Source organism: Gymnoscopelus braueri, assembly GCF_963280865.1.
Source record: "Gymnoscopelus braueri genome assembly, chromosome: 6".
NCBI classification, from domain to species: Eukaryota; Metazoa; Chordata; class Actinopteri; order Myctophiformes; family Myctophidae; genus Gymnoscopelus; species Gymnoscopelus braueri.
This window is the reverse complement of record NC_137607.1, coordinates 4,202,921-4,221,959: the sequence shown is the minus strand read 5'-3', so window position 1 is coordinate 4,221,959 and position 19,039 is coordinate 4,202,921. Positions and strand designations below refer to the sequence as shown.

The 19,039-nt window shown below is 40.1% G+C and overlaps 2 protein-coding genes across 3 annotated transcripts; one reads left to right on the top strand and one right to left on the bottom strand.

The window, feature by feature from the left end:
* The first annotated feature begins 1,254 nt into the window (after positions 1–1,254).
* Positions 1,255–8,415, top strand: rpp21 (ribonuclease P subunit p21). 2 transcript variants are annotated; one of them, XM_080430070.1, is made up of 5 exons: positions 1,255–1,329; positions 2,403–2,503; positions 3,762–3,844; positions 5,040–5,216; positions 7,834–8,415. In XM_080430070.1, exons 1-5 carry the CDS (start codon positions 1,273–1,275, stop codon positions 7,926–7,928), a joined length of 513 nt encoding a protein of 170 aa, XP_080286196.1. In that variant the 5' UTR covers positions 1,255–1,272; the 3' UTR covers positions 7,929–8,415. The 2 variants fall into 2 exon arrangements, with proteins under 2 accessions (XP_080286196.1, XP_080286197.1); XM_080430071.1 differs by having other exon boundaries at positions 3,762–3,848; positions 5,044–5,216.
* A 999-nt stretch (positions 8,416–9,414) lies between these two features.
* On the bottom strand, positions 9,415–18,380 carry aqp12 (aquaporin 12). Its single transcript, XM_080430069.1, has 7 exons — positions 18,275–18,380; positions 15,944–16,284; positions 14,309–14,376; positions 13,155–13,341; positions 12,388–12,446; positions 11,211–11,327; positions 9,415–9,669 (listed from the first exon to the last, which is right to left on the bottom strand). The coding sequence occupies exons 1-7, from the start codon at positions 18,374–18,376 to the stop codon at positions 9,542–9,544; spliced, it is 1,002 nt and encodes a 333-aa protein (XP_080286195.1). The 5' UTR covers positions 18,377–18,380; the 3' UTR covers positions 9,415–9,541.
* Positions 18,381–19,039: the final 659 nt, after the last annotated feature.

Here is a 19,039-nt window from a genome sequence, read left to right as displayed (position 1 = left end):
AACCATGCACTGCTCTATACCGTACCTGCATTTACAGCTAAAATCATGTTCCCCAGCCCAGGGCCCTAGAGAGATCAGAGTGGATCAGATATGGATTTGGGGTGTTAAATATATTACTGAATTAATCAGACTTATTTCTTCTTGACTTAATGTTCCGCTGAGATAATTCTATGATAACGTATCACATATCAACGTGATTCCATTCCTGTTTTGGGGTTTTGAACTAGACCCATATAATTCTAATCATATTAGGGTTTTAAAGGTTTGAACTCTTTGACACTGATTTTGATGACACCCTTATAGCCTCTCCTCTAGTGCCACCTTCAGGCCCACATTTGAACTTGCACACTAGATATCCCAAAATGAAGACTTTTACTTCTGGTACTTTAAGTATATTTTGATGCCAATACTTTTGAATTTTTAATATTCCTTAAATTATCACTTCATTGTCATCTGGGGGACCCCCCCCCCCCCCACAGGTTAAGAACCACTGATCTACACCACTGGGCTCTCAGCGTGGGGTCAGGCCAGGGCCAAAATGGAACCAAATGGACCCTTAGATCCATTTGATTCCATTTGCACACTATAAGTGTTAAAATAAGTATTCTGTAGAATAGTTAACAGTGTAGATTGGGGTCTGTCTGTATAATGCACCAAACTGGAGATCCTTGGAATAAAATAAAAAAAGAGAATCTCTAGGCTACATCATGGGTATATGAATGGAATCATATTGTACAGTACATTTATTGTTCAGTTAATTTGATGTTTTTATCTCGTGGATATGCTTTTTATTCTCTGGGTGATGCCACAACACTGCCTCAGCAAGACAAAAAATATGTTTTATAACAGATATCAATTCATTTAAATTCAATCTTTATAGCAACTCAGGACAGGTCCATAGACAGGGTACAAGGAATAAACATAAAAGAAACACGACAGGCAATACAAATCTTTTAAAAAATGAAAATAAATACACAACTATGATCATTTTGATAAAGAAAATGTAATTATAGACTGATATCTGTGAAGAGGAGGTTGTTGTTATTAACGTTATTATGACCAAATACTAATTAAACACATAACAATTAAAAAACTCATAGATATTAGCAAAACAAATTATATCAAAAGGTTTCAGTGGTCGGTTGCCAGGGCGACGTATCGACAGCACAGCTGCTCCTCCCCAGCGATGGGATCTACTCTACCGGAAGCGGAAATGAATAACTTCACCTCCGGTTTCCGTTTCCTGTCTCTTCTGTTTACGCAGAAAGAAAGATGGCGACGAACATGAAAGATAAAGAAGCTTATCAGAGACTAAACTATCTCTATCAGGTAAGAACACGTTCTGATCGCCGATCTACAAGCCCTATGGCTGCTCTGCGTCAACTATTTAAATATGTGTTAATCAGTGGTGTGAAAAGTACAATTTTTTTTTACCTAAGTTAAAAGTATCAATACTGCAACGTAAAATACTCTGTTACAAGTAAAAGTCTGGAAATCAAAATGTACTTGAGTAAAAGAACAAAAGTATTGGTATCAAAATGTACTCAAAGTACCAAAAGTAAAAGTACTCATTATGCAGAATGTCCCATTTCACCAGTTTTCAAATGTATAAAAATCTTTAGAAAATAGCAGATCTACAAGCTCACAACGATGCAACGCGTTGTGAGCTTATAGATCTGCTATTTTCAAATGGCCGAAATGTGTTTATATAGGTCTGAAGTGGTTAATGTATGTTTTGTAATCATAATTCAAATCTACAAAAGTAACTAGTAACTAAAGTTTTCAAATAATTGTAGTGGAGTAAAAGTATAATATTTGCCTCTGAGATGTAGTGGAGTAGAAGTAAAAGTACTGAAAATTGGGAAGTACTCCAGTAAAGTAAAAAATACCTCAAAATTGTACTTAAGTACAGTACTTGTACTAGTACACCATTGGTTCTCAAGTGGGTTCCGGGGACCCCAGGGGTCCTTGAGGGAGTTCCAGTGGCTCCCCAGCTAAATGATAGATGGGTAGGAACCAAATGGACTCTACGGGTCTGTAACTCTGAGAGTGTACAAATGTATGAGTGTACAAATGGTATACATTTGTACACTCTCAGAGTTACATTGACATAGATTTTACAACATAAATTGGGGTCCCAGAGATAGAAATGCCATTAAATGGGGGTCCGTAGCCCTAATGCATGTCAAACTGGGGGTCCTTGAATTTAAAAAGGTTGAGAATCACTGCTAGAGCCGTACAAATCTTCTCTTATATGGGGGGTCCCTGGCATATCTTTTCAAATGGGGGTCCGCGGGCTAATAAGTGTCAATTTGGGGGTCCTTGAGATGAAAAAGTTTGAGAACCACTGCTTTCCATTTTCCAGCAGTGTATGCGTGTTAATGTGTTGTATTCCTCTTTAGGCTGCACACTGCGTTCTGGCCCAGAACCCTGACAACGTAGAGCTGGCCCGGTTCTACTGCTTCACACAGAAGACCATCGCCAGACGCTTAGTGCTCAGACAGTAAAGATTCTTCATTGGTTATTAACTCAGTGGTTTTCAACCTTTTTCATGGCCAAGGACCCCTAAATTGATATACATTTGACCCGCGGACCCCCATCTGAAAATGGTTTGTGCCAGGGACCCCCCCAGAAGTAAAGATTTGAGTTAAAAATGTACGCTTTAAAAAAAATTTTTCAAATATATGCACACATTTTCCAGGATTTTTAAAAAAATAGCAGATCTACAATATGAGCTTGTAGGTCTGCTATTTTTGAATAGCCAAAGCAAGGTGGTTAAAATGAATGTGACGCTATGTTAAAAAGTGGACAAAGTACTCAAATGCAGTGGTTTGGTTTTCAACCTTTTTCCACACCAAGGACCATTATTTATTGGGCGTTTGAGCCAAGGACCACCGAGATTTAGACTCTCAGACCCAAGACTTAAGAATATTTTGTTGTCGTTGGATAAGATTTTGTCCACAATTCCATGTTATATTGATGTTGTACCATTAGGACAGGTAACAGGCAAATGTTGATCAAAATAACAATTCTTCTACACTCTCTGATTGTGTAGACTTCTTGTAAATTAAGTTAAGTTTCACAATAATTTAACTCTTGAGAGCGTAAAATGAAACCAAATGGACCCGTACAAAGGTAATAGTTCATGTCCATTATTGGGAAAGGATTCCAGAATTCACTTACTGTATTTTGAAAGATATTACAGTGTTGACTGGAGGTACATCAGTTACATTAATATCTCTGGTAAACACAGCCGTTTGGGAAGGAAAGCAGTGATTTAAAGAGGTATAGAACCCTACCCTAAGATGATTTTCTAGTTTGTTTTACAGTTTTTCCAGGTTAAATATAAACTGCAACAGGGTAAAACATGGTAGGCTAGTGAACAACACAGCTGCACAAATGTCACTGTGCAAGCATGAATGTTAGTTGGAAGTATTGTCAGTGATTGCACTAACAACTGAATCTAACCCACCCATGTTTTAAATCTGCTGAAGTGTTTTACCTGAACAGGAAAACACTTCATGCCGCACTATGAGCTTGTAGATCTGCTATTTTTGAACTGAAATCTTTGCTGCTGGGGGTCCCTGGAACAAAATATTTTGAGATGGGGGTCCGCGGCCAAATACATATAATTTTGAGGGTCCTTGACATGAAAAAGTTTGAGAACCACTGATATAGAAGGCATTTGTAGAATCAGCCTCAGGTCTTAATGGGTTATAAACCCCTATCTTTCTCTGTGTGTTCATTGTGTTTCACATCAGAGACCCTTCAGTGAAGAGAACCTTGTGTAAGAAGTGCTGCTCGCTGCTCGTGCCGGGTGTAACCGCCACAACAAGACAGAGAAGTAAGTCATAAACATAATGCCTAATTCCTTATTAGACTTGTTTTTGTCCAGTCAATAAACAAGACACTCTCATTTCTAACAAGCCATGGACCCCTTAGCTGAGAGAGAGATGAAGCAGGGACCCCACACTACATATTGGATTCATGTTAAATGTGTTTTTTCAGACAATTAATGACTTAAACCCTCAATACTTTGTAAACTTAACCTTTACGCTGTACTTGGTCTGCTCTTTTTACCCTGCGCATCAAAACTCTTCACCGAAAATAGCAGATCTTCAAGCTCACAACGTTGTGAGCTTGAAGATCTGCTATTTTCGGCTAATGTTCCCACCAGAATAGGGAAAGCGAGGGTTCAACTGGTTAATGTAAAAATTAAAAGAATAAGTCCCTATCACACAAAGACTTGTGTGGGACCCCCTGCAGTATTTCTGAGGACCCCCTAGGGGTCGTGGACCCCCTGTTGAAGACCTCTGCTCTAGTCTGCTCAACTGGACCTGAATTTGCTCCGTACTTTTTTCTTTTCTCTCGACACCTAATCTCTCCAAAAATATCCGATCTACAAAGCTCGTAGATTGGATATTTTTGGCTAATGGCAAGAAAATGGATACTATGGTCCCAAGCAGTGGTGGAAAGTAACTAAGTACATTTACTTAAGTACTGTACTTAAGTACAATTTTGAGGTACTTTTACTTTACTGGAGTATTTCCAATTTTACTTCTACTCCACTACATCTCAGAGGCAAATATTGTACTTTTACTCCTCTACAATTATTTGAAAACTTTAGTTACTTGGTACTTTGGAGATATAAATTATTACATTATAAAACATACATTAACCACTTTATCCCTATTTTATAGCTAGGCCATTTGAAAATAGCAGATCTACAAGCTCACAACGCGTCGCATCGCGACGCGTTGTGAGCTTGTAGATCTGCTATTTTCAAACATCTTAGTACTTTTACTTTTTTGTACTTTAAGTACATTTGGATACCAATACTTTTGTACTTTTACTTAAGTACATCTTTAATTCCAGACCGTTACTTGTAACAGAGTACTTCTAAATTGCAGTATTGATATTTTTACTTAAGTAAAACATTTGAGTACTTTTTCCACCACTGGTCCCAAGTGGTAAAGAGGTTTGATATTGCCTTTTTGCAGATGTGACTAATGTGTGTGTTTTGTTCATTGTCCCACAAGGGAGAAGAGGAAAGACAGGGTTCACTGTACTGAGGTGTCAGAGCTGTGGTCACTGCAAGAAGCTGCTGAACGACCCTGAACACGTGCTGTGGGTTGACCGTCCTGAGGCCCAGCAGGAGACCCCCAAACTGTGGGTGGACCGCCCCCAGGCCCAACAGGAGACCCCCACACAGACAGGTGAGGAACAATCTGGGAACCCATCCTAAAAAAAAAAGGAAAAACAGCGCCCTCTGCTGTTTTTTTTTAACCTTTTGATTTGACTCTGGGGGAGCAACAAATGGAACGCTGCCGACTGTAAACCGGCGTTTGGTCTCCACTAACAATACTCCACGGAACACTAACACCATTTCTCCCAGAGAACATGGATGGTTTTGGTTATAAGCCCCACTTGTTTCTATGATGAAAGAGCTTAAAGTTAAAATGTTACTAACTTTCCGTGGTTTTGTCGGCTTCGAGGACGCTATTGTTAAATGAGTTTGGGTTTCGTTTCCAGTGGGAAGCGAACACGCACAGATGTAAATCCCGCCCACTACATTTGATTGGGTAAAGCACGGCCCCGCTTCCTGATCTAAGGCCCGCCCACTTGTAGGCCAAGGCTCACACGTTCTGAACGGTGCTCCAGACGCTCTGAATCTGTTATTGAGAGATTAGGTGAGGAATGACAACTAATGTCACTGTAGCTCCTGTTAACCCATTAAGACCTGAAGCCGATTCTACACGTCTCCTAAATCTCAACAGTTTTCTGAAAAACGTATGTTTCTATATCAGTGGTGCTCCATCTTTTTCATGTCATGGACCCCCAAAATTATATGTATTTGGCCGCGGACCCCCATCTCAAAATATCTTGTTCCAGGGACCCCCAGAAGCAAAGATTTGAGTTAAAAATGTTCGCTTTAGAAATATATGTATTCAAAGATTTGCACACATTTTCACGATTTTTCAAAAATAGCAGATCTACAAGCTCATAGCGCGGCACTTGGTGCCGTGCTATGAGCTTGTAGATCTGCTATTTTTGAATAGCCCAAAGTGTAAAATAATGCTTTTTAGCTCAAATAAAAAAATGACACAGATGCAGGTCTCAATGGGTTAATCCATTCAATCCAGGAACACATCTGTGTCATTGCAGGTTTCTTTGGCTATTCAAAAATTGCAGATATACAAGCGAGTGCTGCGCTACAAGCTTGTAGATCTACTATTTTTGAAGGATCTTGTGCAAATCTTTGAATATATATATTTTTTTAAGGGAACATTTGTAACTCAAATCTAGGGGGTTCCTGGAACAAAATATTTTGATATCTAAAAATGTTTTCTTAATCCGTGGTGCTCCAACTTCTCCATGTCAAGGACCCCCAAAATTAAACGTATTTGGCCGCAGACCCCCCCCCCCCATCTCAAAATATGTCGTTCCAGGGACCCCTAGAAGCACAGATCGGAGTTCAAAGTGTTTTGTGTTTTTATGTTTGCTTATAAGATAAAAGTTCTCAAAGAGAAACTTCATCAATCAAATCTCCATTTTTAACATTTATTAATAGGCAGGGGCCGCCTGTTGAATTGTAATAATAATAATAATAATGAATTGCATTTTTATGGCGCTTTTCTAAGTACTCAAACTTACTCAAAGCGCTTTACAATGGTTCATTCATTCATACAGGGGGGGGACATTGGGAGGTGGAGCGGCGAACAGTCGACGCCAGCGTCCCCACTTTTCCAACATTCACACACCAATGGTGGCCAAGCTAGCGCCGACCGAATCATTGGAGGCAATGTAGGGTTCAGTGTCTTGCCCAAAGGACACTTCGACATGTGGACAGGAGGAGCCGGGATTCGAACCGCCGACCCACGGATCATTATTGTCACAGATCACAGAATTGTGTCGGTTATGAACATCTCTTAAAGTTGTCAGTGCAGCGATGTTCTCAACTGCTTTCAGAGACTGTTTATGTTTGTTGTGGCAGGACTACAAAATGACGCTTAAGGTCACAGGGTCTTGTTGCTTCAGCAGTAATGTGTGAAATGGGTCTGGGGGGGGGGGGGGGGGGGGAATGCTGATGCCATGTAGGGATGAAACTATCCTGTATCCTCTGGCCGATTATTCCATGGATTACTTTTTCCTTTTAATCAAATAACAGAGAAGTGTGTTTTTAAAAATGTTTATCAATGAATCCATTAACCACTTGAGTGTTGTTTCATACTTCGTAGCACAACACAAATAGTGAAAATAGCTGATCTACAAGTTCACTACGCATTGCGAGCTTGCCTTGTAAATAGTCTGCTTGAATTGTTTTGTAACACTTCGCCTATAATAATGACATGCCCAACGTAGGCATAATTGCTCACACCTGTAAACCAGTGATGCAACAATAAAGTTGATTATTTTATTAAATGATAGATCATTTTTATTATTGTTAATTAATTCAATTAGCTGTTGCACCCCTAATATGGTCCTATCATAGATATATAGAAACCTAGACACCTCATTGGCCGCTGCAGTTCATTGGAGCATCCTGTATCGCGGCCGCCATATTAGAGGGGGCACGCTTTCCTGACCCCTGGCCAATCACAGCGCATCTTTTCCGGGACTTGTCAGAATCTAGTTGTAAAAAAAATGACCCGTTTTTTAAAAATATATTATATTTTTATATTTTTAGACAACTAGATTTTGCCAAGTCACGGAAAAGACGCGCTGTGATTGGCCAGTAGTCAGAGAGCGTGCCCCCTCTAATATGGCGCCCCAGAGTCGGAGGAGGCGTCTACCTTTATATGTCAATGGTCCTAATTGTCTGTCCCCCCACAGATCCAGGCTCTGGTAAAGCACAGGCCAAGAAGAAGAACACAGGTGGTGATGGAACTCTGCCCTCACAGTGCACTGTGGAGCCTTCTGGGAGTTAAGACCCTCACAGTGCACTGTGGAGCCTTCTGGGAGTTAGCAGCAAATCCTCACACCGACCTGAAGGACTACTAGTGTGTTTCTATTTCTTTTTTACAGTCGTACAGTCTGCAGATGTATGAAAATATTTGTAAATTGTAGCTCGGTGGTTCTCAGGGTTTGGACCCAATTGGACCCTTACAGGTCTGTTACTGTACAAAATGGAGCCAAATGGTTCAGCTGGGTTTTTTGAACTTCTGGGCCTTGTGACTTGTTCCTGTATTCGGTAACTTCCAATTATGTTATTGTCATTGTTTATGACGAGTACAACCAAATTAACACGCATCAAGCGGTCGGTAGACGACCGCTTCAGGCAGCATGATGGGCAGAAGGCTCGGGCATGGCGGCCCTCAGCAGAAGTTCCCAGGACGGCTGAAGGCGTGATGGCAGAAGGCTTTTTTTTTCCTTTTTTGTCACAATTTTTGCCTCTTATATTATTTGACAATTTTGCCAATTTTAGACCAGTTTCTATAGTATAGTTTGTTGATTACTTTAGATGCAGTAATGGTCTTTTTTTTTGCATTAAAAAGGTCTGAAAAGTCCTTTAAATTGTCACTTAACTGTCATGTGGGGACTCCCCTGGTGGTCCCAACCCACAAGTTGAGAACCACTGGTCTATGGACGAGGTAGAAGCCCGAGGCTTGCTTTCCTCCTCATAAGACCAGCTCTAATCTCTCTATTAATGGCTTGTGTCCTATTGTGGTCTATTTGCATCACATGCATACATACTGCCTGTACAGGTTAATAATGGGGAGTGTTTTGTAATTACACACAGAAGAGAACAATTCCAGAATGTTCTCTCCTGTTTCATTTCCCTGCTGTGTCTGCTGCTTCACAGATGAGATCCCACAGGAAGTTAATCTTTTTTTGTTTTGTTGCTTGTTACCCCCTTTTCTGCCCAATTTAGTCGTGTATGGATTTATGCCACAGTAAGAACACGTCGATCATCAGTGTGGACGCTCACATTATTGTCGGTTGCTGTGAACGGCCCTTTAAGGCTGTGATATCGTAGCTTTCCAAAACCTTTGCTTTTAAAAAAAAAACTAAGAAAGTGAAGATAGCTGATCTACAAGCTCACACCACACTGTGGCGTTAAAATATGAGACAGGAGGTTTCTGCCCGACAACAACGATATGCTATTTAAGACACAGGAATCACCAGGTTGAAATTGGGGAAAAAATATCCCATCGCGATCCGTTCCATAGTTGCGGCAAGTTGAAAATAGCATGTTTTGCCAAAAATACATACACAACACAGTAATATTTTAACAGGGAAGTGAATGGAGCAGCAAATCTTTGGGGGAAAAAAAAATATATATATATATATATATTATTATTTTTTCAAACGCGTCTAATGGCACTGTGGACCAAGTACCAATTGACTAAAAAATTAGTCCATGGCAGTAAAAGAGTTGAAATGATGCAACTTAGACTACACAATGTACCAAAATAGAAAAAGGTGAATTCTGTTCAATTTATACATTTTTCTTTAGTTTATTTAGTGTAAACGTCTATTACCTAAGAAGTGGGTGAAATAAAAACACATGAATCAAAATCTGGTGTCAAGACAAAACGTTTCATTTTTTCTTCTTCTCTCCCTGGTCTGCTTTTGGCACTCTGAAGCGTGTCTTCTGAGAATAAAGCAGGTTCTTCATAAAGACCCTTGGAATATGACCCATGTACAAGAATAGTGCCACGCTCATTCCTGGAAAGAAAGAAAGAAAGAGAAAGAAAAGAAAGCTCTCGTTACCAGTGGGAATTATACGTATTAACACTTAACGCATTCGAACCGGGAACGCATCTGTTCCATATTTTATACTTTGGGCTATTCAAAAATAGCAGATCTACAAGCTCATAGCGTGGCACCGAGTGCCGCGCTATGAGCTTGTAGATCTGCTATTTTTTTTAAAGTCTTGACCATTTTGTGCAAATATTTGAATATACTGCTCAAAGAAATGTAGGGAACACTTTTATCCCTTAATTATTTTGAGTTTTCATGAGCTGTGTACAAACTGCTAACAGAAACTGCTCAAAAGAATTAAGGGATCAAAGTGTTCCCTTAATTGTTTTGAGCAGTGTATATATATATATATATTTATTTTAAGGGAACATTTGTAACTCAAATCTTTGCTTCTGGGTCCAAGGAAAATATATTTATCAGAAAACAGTTTTAGAAGACATTTGGAGCATCCCCAAAAGCAAAGATTTGAGTTACAAATGTTTGCTTTAAAAATATATACATACAAGTATATATAGACAAGATTTGCACAAAAAGAATAGCAGATCTACAAGCTTGTGCTAGCGCGGCACTCAGTGCTATGGAAAGATCCCGGTCTAAATGGGTTAACAGTTGCTACAGGTCACAGGGATATGTCCGTTATAACAAACCTTTTCATGTCAAGGACCCCACAAATTGATGTGTATTTGCCTGCAGACTCCCACCTCAGAAGATAAGATTTTGAGGTGGGGATGTACCCCATCACAGAAGAGAAGTACATCAAGAATCAAATTACTATTTCCCCCCCCCCCCCCAAAGTGTATTTTTTTAAATTTCTTTCCATTTTTAACAATTGTTCAAAAATAGCTGATCTACAAGCTCGGTGTATAAAATGGGGTCAAAGTGTTTAAAATGATTGTAATGCTATATTAACTCATTCTGCTCCTACACCTTCAAAACCCATTTTGAGAACCACTGCATTATAATTATAATGTGTACATGTGTGTGTGAATTATAATTATTACATAGTTTGACCACCCTGTTTTGCTTTGGCAATTTGAAAATAGGCGGTCTACTGTGACATATTGTGAGCTTGTAGATCTGCTATTTTTTTTACAAAATGTGAAATATTTTTTGGGAACATTTTAACGACACAAATCTTGCATGGGGGTCCCTGGCACAAGATCTTTATAGATGGGGGTCCGCAGCCGAATACATATTCATTTGGCGGTCCTTGACATGAAAACGTTTGGGAACCACTGGTTTAAATTATTTGTCATATGTGCCCTGAGCAATGTTTGTTTACCACGCCTAAAAGTTGAACAAAAATGTATTTTTTAAAATATGTTCCAATGTTTAATACCAAAAACTGAATGAAATTATGAATCCCCATTTTTATGACAATGAATTGTCAAGTAAAATGTCCACCCTGTGACCACCCTGCTGATGCACTTTACCAGTGAGAGGGCCGAGCCAGTAGACCGCTGCGTACTGGCCCAGGGTGAACCCTGTAATGTAATGTAATGTACCAGTGAGAGGGCCCAGCCAGTAGACCGCTGCGTACTGGCCCAGGGTGAACCCGGGACAGTGGAAGGTCAGGGCGTAGGCCAGGGCAGGGTTTATGTAGGCTGATGTGTATCCACTGGCTGCAAGACACAACGGGACAGGGACAGTTCTATGTTATTCTAGTGCTACACAGTGGTGGAAAAAGTTCTAAAATGTTTTACTTAAAGTAAAAGTACCAATACTGCAATGTAAGAAATACTCTGTTATAAAGTAAAAGTCCGGAATTCAAAATGTACTTGAGTAAAAGTACATAGGTATTGGTATCGAAATGTACTTAAAGTACCAAAAGTAAAAGTACTCGTTTTGCAGAAGGTCCCATTTCACAAGTTTTCAAATGTATAAAATGTTTTAAAATCCTTTGAAAATAGCAGATATACAAGCTCGTTGTGAGCTTGTAGATCGGCTATTTTTAAATGGCCGAAATGTATACAGAGCTGAAGTGGTTAATGTATGTTTTGTCAAAATCTACAAAGTAACTAGTAACTAAAGTTTTCAAATACTTGTAGTGGAGTAAAAGTATAATATTTGCCCCCTGAGATGTAGTGGAGTAGAAGTAAAAGTACTGAAAATTTGATATACTCCAGTAAAGTAAAAGTACCTCAACATTTTACTGAAGTACAGTACTTGAGTAAATGTACTTAATTACTTTACACCACTGCAGTTCTTTGTTATTCAGTGCTAACATTACAAGATGTTTCTATGAAAGTGTCCGTAGAAATCAAACTCCACTGTATACAGTAGCCTGAGCCTCCTAGTGGCAGCATTGAACATCTGCTTTTTTCGTTTAGAAATAAGTTATTTGACTTCCGTTTAAACAATAGAAGGAACATAACTCATATAGAGATAGTGTATTATTAGTTAATTGGTGTGTATTTTCTTAACCACTAAAGCCATTGTATATGGCTATTTGATTATATAACAAAGTATGGCTTGCAGCAGCATTACTTTAATTTTGTTAAAGTAATTCTTTATGGCTTATTTTATGACTCAGCTTGTAGACGGGCTATTTCCGCCATTTTTTAAACATCTTTGCAAAGCTTTTGTGGGAAACCTTTTACCTATACTGGCATACTAGGAGGGATGCTGGGGTTAATGTGATAAAAGTAGTTCTTGTGAGCAGCTGGTTTAGGAGAGACTCACCTGCATGGGACATGAAGGTGAGCAGGACAGCAGACACAGGCACCTGGACCAGAGCAGACCTGTAGAACCACAACGAGAATCAACTTTATTGTCACATCACAGGTTTTTTTCCCCCCATGTGCTCTTCATTGACATTTTTGTGAGAAGGGACAGGATAGAGGGAGAGTAAAAGCAAAAGAGGAAGAACAAACAAACAGGTCAAATAAAAATATATATGCAGAATACTGATATATTATTGATTTCAGCTGTTATAATTCCAAACATGCAAACATTACCCGCTTTTAATTACTTCAGTCTATATAGGTACAGTAGCTTAATGACTAGTATTACAATTCTATTGTCTTTTTTATGTCCAATGTATTCGTATTTAAGTTCATAAAGTTAACATAAGTATAACAATGCATTTGAAATTAAATTAAAAAAATACTTTTCAGGATTCCAATTCAAAAATAGCAAAAAGAAATTCAGATTCCAATTCAAAAATAGCAAAAATAGCAGATCTACAAGCTCAAAACGCGTCGCACTGCGACGCGTTTTGAGCTTGTAGATCGGCTATTTTTGCTACTTTTGTGTGACATAGAATGGTAAAGTTCGGCATTAATTTACGATAAAAGTACAAATTTGGAGATAAGAGGTGTCTGCCTGACAGTATATGCAATGTGGCCCTCTGGAGTGAGTGTGGAAATATAGTGGCCCCTGCATCATCAAAGTTGCATCACCCCTGTAGTAGCAGGTATAGTAGGCGTGTGATGTGATGTCACATATACCTGCGCTGAAGGCTCAGGTGGATCAGGTAGAAGACCAGAGCGCACACAGCCTCTGTGAAGAAGCCCTGCAGTGGAGAGACCAGCAGAGACGTGCTGCAGGAGCTGGACATCAGGTTCTTGATCATGTGCATGTCGGTCAGCTCCAGACCCCAGTAATACCCCGCCGCCAGCACGCCCGCATGGGCCCCTGTAGGCAGTGATGGGAGAAGTACGTTCACGTGTTTTACTTCAGTAAGCGTATCGATACAGCAATGTAGAAATACTATTTTACAGGTAAAAGGCTGGTATTCAAAATGTACTTGAGTAAAAGTACAAAAGTAACGGCATCAAAATGTACTTAACTTAAAGTACCAAAAGCAAAAGTACTCGTAGATGTCCCATCTAAATTCTAAATCTTTAGAAAATAGCCGATCTACAAGCTCACAATGCATCGCGATGCGTTGTGAGCTTAGATCTTCTATTTTAAAATAGCCAAAGAATATATAGGGCTGAAGTGGTTAATGTTTAGTAATAATCTACAAAGTAACTAGTAACTAAAGTCTTCAAAGAATGGCAGTGGAGTAAAAATGTACAATATTTGCCTCTGAGATGTAGTGGAGTAGAAGTATAAAGTATTGAATATATTGGAAGTACTCCAGTAAAGTAAAAATACCTAGACATTTTACTTAGGTGCATTACTTGATTACATGTACTTAGTTACTTTACACCACTGCCCCGAGGAACATAATCATCATTTTTTATTAAAAACCTTTCAAAGATATAGCGTAACTAGCTGATCTCACAATGCTCACACAAGCGCTGTGATGCCATGTGTTGTGAGCTTGTAGATTGGCTATTTACGTGATTGTGTGCGACACTGTTATATGTATAAAATAGGGCTTAAAGGGATAATTCACCCCCAAAATGACTTTTTCTATTGATTAGTCTGTCCATGGAGACTTGAATTCATGGATATTTTTTTATTTAAGCCAATAATTTGATGACCAGCAGACCGGTAGGCAGCGGTTCCGGTAGGAGACACAAAGGAGACTTTTTGTGTCCATTTTTGTCAAAGTGATACAAAAAAAATACATGCTTTTCGAATATTCGATTATTCGTAAAAAGTAATGGATAGAATGATGTCTATAAGTAAATGATGGATAGTTGCAGTATACCTAGGAACTGAGCAGCCAGGGCCAGCACAGTGATGAGCAGGGTGGAGTTCTCATCCAGAGACAGGAACCTGAAAACACAATCAACTTTATTGTCACATCACAGACTTACAGGCTTACAGGTGTAAACAAGTGCTATTCTATTTATAGTCTTCAGTGGGAAGGGGGCGGGGCAGAGAGGGGGAGAGCAAAAGGAAAACATAGGAAAGAAACGGGTCAAAAGAAGAATTAATGTGTACATTTATACATAGGCTATAGCATTAAAAAGTAACATGTATGTACATGAGGTTAGACATAAGGTGTAACAGGTAGCAGGTACTGTATGTAGCCTACATGTACATGAGGTTAGACATAAGCAGTGGTGGGAAAAGTACTCAAATTCTTTACTTAAGTAAAAGTACCAATTCTGCAATATAAAAATACTCTGTTACAAGTAAAAGTCCAGAATAAAAAATGTACTTGAGTAAAAGTACAAAAGTATTGGCATCAAAATGTACTTGAAGTACCAAAAGTAAAAGTACTAAAATATTTGAAAATAGCAGATCTACAAGCTCACAACGCGTCGCATCGCTTGTAGATTGGCTATTTTCAAATAGCCTAGGTATAAAATAGGACTAAAGTGGTTAATGAATGTTTTATAATGTAATATTTTATATCTAAAAAGTAACTAGTAACTAAAGTTTTCAAATAATTGTAGTGGAGTAAAAGTACAATATTTGCCTCTGAGATGTAGTGGAGTAGAAGTAAAAGTTTTGGAAATTGGAAATACTCAAGTAAAGTACAAATACCTCAAAATTGTACTTAAGTACAGTACTTAAGTAAATGTAGTTAGTTACTTTCCACCTGTGGACATAAGGTGTAACAAGTAGCAGGTACTGTATGTAGCCTACATGTACATGAGGTTAGACATAAGGTGCAGGTTTAAAAACATAACAGGTGTAGTACATGTGGTACAGCACTACAACAGTATAACTACCATATTATAATAATGCAACTTTTGAATTCCAGTTGATACTTATTATTTAAATATCTGGAACCAAACATCTACACTGTAAAATCCTCAGTGCTAATGTAACTCTGACAGTGTACAAATGTAACCACATCCATTTGGTTACATTTACACACTGTCAGAGTTACAGTCCCATAAGGCATTGGTTCTCAAAGTGGGGTCTGGGGACCCCTAGGGGTCCTTGGGGGGGTTCCCCAGCAAAAGTAGTTAACATAGCATCACAATCATTTGAACCACTTAATCCATTGATATGTTGGCTATTCAAAAATAGCAGATGTACAAGCTCACAGTGCGTCACTTTGTGCCACACTGCGAGCTTGTACATCTGCTATTATTGATATAGAAATATCAAAAATGTTGGATACTTTCGACATAAAAATTATCTTCTGGGGGTCCCTGGCACAAAACCTTTTCAGATGGGGGTCCGCAGCCAAATACATATCAATTTGGGAGGTCCTTGACACTAAAAAGTTTGAGAACCACTGCCATAAGGGTCAACTTGGTTCCTATACTATCAATCATTTTAGCTGGGGACCCGCTGGAACCCCCTCAAGGACCCCTAGGGGTCCCCGAACATCACTTTGAGAACCACTTGACATAGTCCAACAAAATATATAGGATATAAAAACCTCAGCAGGGCCATGGCGGGGTTCCCCGCTCCGCCGCCGCAGGCCACGCCGTGGCTCAGCAGCACCACGAACAGGATGGTCAGCGTCACGTCGGGCCCCAGGCCCCCGGCCCACTGGCCCACCTCCACGATGGTCTGCACCTCCAGCCAGCACGCCGCCAGCACGAAGGAGCCCGAGAGCTCGGCCAGGAGGGCCAGGCGAGGCCACTTCCTCTGCAGCGCTCTGGTCACGAGCCCCACGGTCACCGCGGCCAGGAAGTACCCGATGGAGGCGTTGAGGCCGGACATGATGTCGTCCACGGAAGGAGGAGGCTGTGGTCGCTGAGAGGCTGGTGGCTTCACCTTCGTTGGGGAAGAAGACAAGAGAAAAGTGACTGAATGAATGAGTGTGTTAAACTAACAGTGTGCTCTCTCTCTCTCTCTCTCTACTCTCAGTCTGACGTGGCGTATGGCCGACAGAGACACGTCTTATCAGGGGGAAAACGCCACGCTTTTCTGTCCCACAGCAGCACCTGCCAAAATACACACTGAGCCACAGTGTGTATCTTTTCAAGGTCAGGTCAGAGAATTGGCCTTGGTTTGTGCCGGGGGCAAAGTGCTGCTGCTGCACCACCTCTGACTGAGGTGGTGGAGCAGGGGGTCTGGCTGTGGGGGTTGGGACACACACACACACACACACACACACACACACACACACACGCGCTGTGTATTTTGTTCATTACTGTATCCTGCATATTTTGTGAAATGTGAACTAAGCAGGGCAGAGCAATGGTCAGTTAAGTGTTAAACACTTTCATGTAAAAAAAAAAAGAAATCCAACATGACACGGCGACACACGGGTATAAAATCACGTTCACACACACACCCAGCGAACGTCACTGTACCAAAACGTCACAAAGACACTGAGCACCACGGGCAGCAAAGCTGCAACTGTCTGGGACAACAGGCTAAAAAAGGAAAGAAAAACTCTGCCCTGACATGAGCTTTTACAGTGAGTGGGCCTCCTATTGTAGGTCCAGGGTCAGAGTAGCCTTTGTAGGTTTTCCAGTAGCCTGGAAACCAGATGAATGAGCCAAAGCCAGTTTCATTTGCTGGCTAAGAGAGAGGACCCACCCCCCCCCCCTATCTGCGCCACTGCTGACACCCAAGCAGTGGTGTTAAGTAACTAAGTACATTTACTTAAGCACTGTACTTAAGTACAATTTTGAGGTATTTGTACTTTACTTGAGTATTTCCAATTTCCAATACTTTTACTTCTACTCCACTACATCTCAGAGGCAAATATTGTACTTTTACTCCACTACAATTATTTAAAAACTTGAGTTACTAGTTACTTTTCAGATATAAATTATTACATTATAAAACATACATTAACCACTTTAGCCCTATTTTATACCTAGGCTATTTGAAAATAGCCGATCTACAAGCTCACAACGCGTCGCGATGCGACGCGTTGTGAGCTTGTAGATCGGCTATTTTCAAATATTTTAGCACTTTTACTTTTGGTACTTTAAGTGCATTTTGATGCTAATACTTTTGTACTTTTACTCAAGTACATTTTTTATTCTGGACTTTTACTTGTAACAGAGTATTTCTATGTTGCAATATTGGCACTTTTACTTAAGTAAAGAATTTGAGTACTTTTTCCACCACTGCACTCAAGTCACCCAGACCCAGACACCGACTTAGGCGACCGCCCTGGCCCCCCAACAGGCAGGGGGCCCCATGAGAGTGTCCCAAATTATTATTATTATTATTATTATTATGTTTAAAGATAAATAAACGTTAAAGTTGCACTACTTTATGTAACTCTCCTCTTCTACCCCGGATTTGAACAATTTGTATCAGATCCTGTGTCTAGGTGAGACATGACCTTTGACACCATCTAAATGTGTCAATAGAAGAGCAGGGAGACACAATACAACCACCCCCATGGTATAAGTTATATTGTATTATACTGTACTCTACCATACAGATTGGACAAAATTATATTTTGTTCATAATAAAAGGTTTTAAGTATAAATCAAAGTTTTTTTGATTCCAATTTAGGTCCCTCAAAAATCACACGTGAAAATACCCCCGACGGCGCTTATTTTATGTGAGCGTCACACGGGGGCCACACGTGGTTTTCAAAGCATTTCAAAAGTTGTTTTTACTTTGAAGCTCTCCCCCGCTGTTTTCACAAGCAACCCGGTCAGTCTGGTTGTCTGTCAGCAGGTTGTCAGTTGTCACGTTTCAATGGCAAGCAGATTAAACATGAGATAAGGTACTCTTTTACTGGTCCCTCGGGGGGGACCAAGAAACCGCGATTGCTTCATTGACAAGTGTTTACCTTAGACTTGGTTCTTGGTCTTGGATTGTTGATTCTCGGTGCCCCGTCGAGGTAGCCCTCCTTCATGATGACTCCATTGATGAGCTCTACGAACGGGTCCATCTTGGAAGCAACAGAAATCACGTCAGACAAAAAAAGCTTTCTCAGCCTCACCTGATAACCCCTGGGCACCAGGGCGCAGAATGGGGGCGGGGTTAGATATAGGCGGGGCTGGACACCTGACTGCAACCTGGACCCGAGGCACCTTAGTTACAATTAGGGTTGCAGGATTCTTTTGGATTTTAACGATTCCGGTCTCTTAACGATTCCCTCTTAACTGTCTGATTCCTTAACGATTCCCTTTAACAATTCCTATATTTTAAAAAAAATCGATGTAATTTTGGCCTTCATTCAAAAATGTTGATAAATTCAATCACACGCACAGTATTGTGTACATATTATTGTAGTGGTTCTCAAAGTTACTTGAGGGTGTTCCCAATGGACCCTTACAGGTCTGTAACTCTGAGAGTGTAGAAATGGAACCAAATGGACCCTTACAGGTCTGTAACTCTGAGAGTGTACACATGGAACCAAATGGACCCTTACAGGTCCGTAACTCTGAGAGTGTACAACTCTCAGAGTCCTTCTCAGAGCCCTTGAAATTAAAAAAGTTAGAGAACCACTTGAAGTAATTGTGTAGCAGACGTGATTTGTCCACAACCAACCACAACATACCAAACAGTTCCAAATGAGATGGAAACAGATTTCGGTTCCTCAATGTTGGAT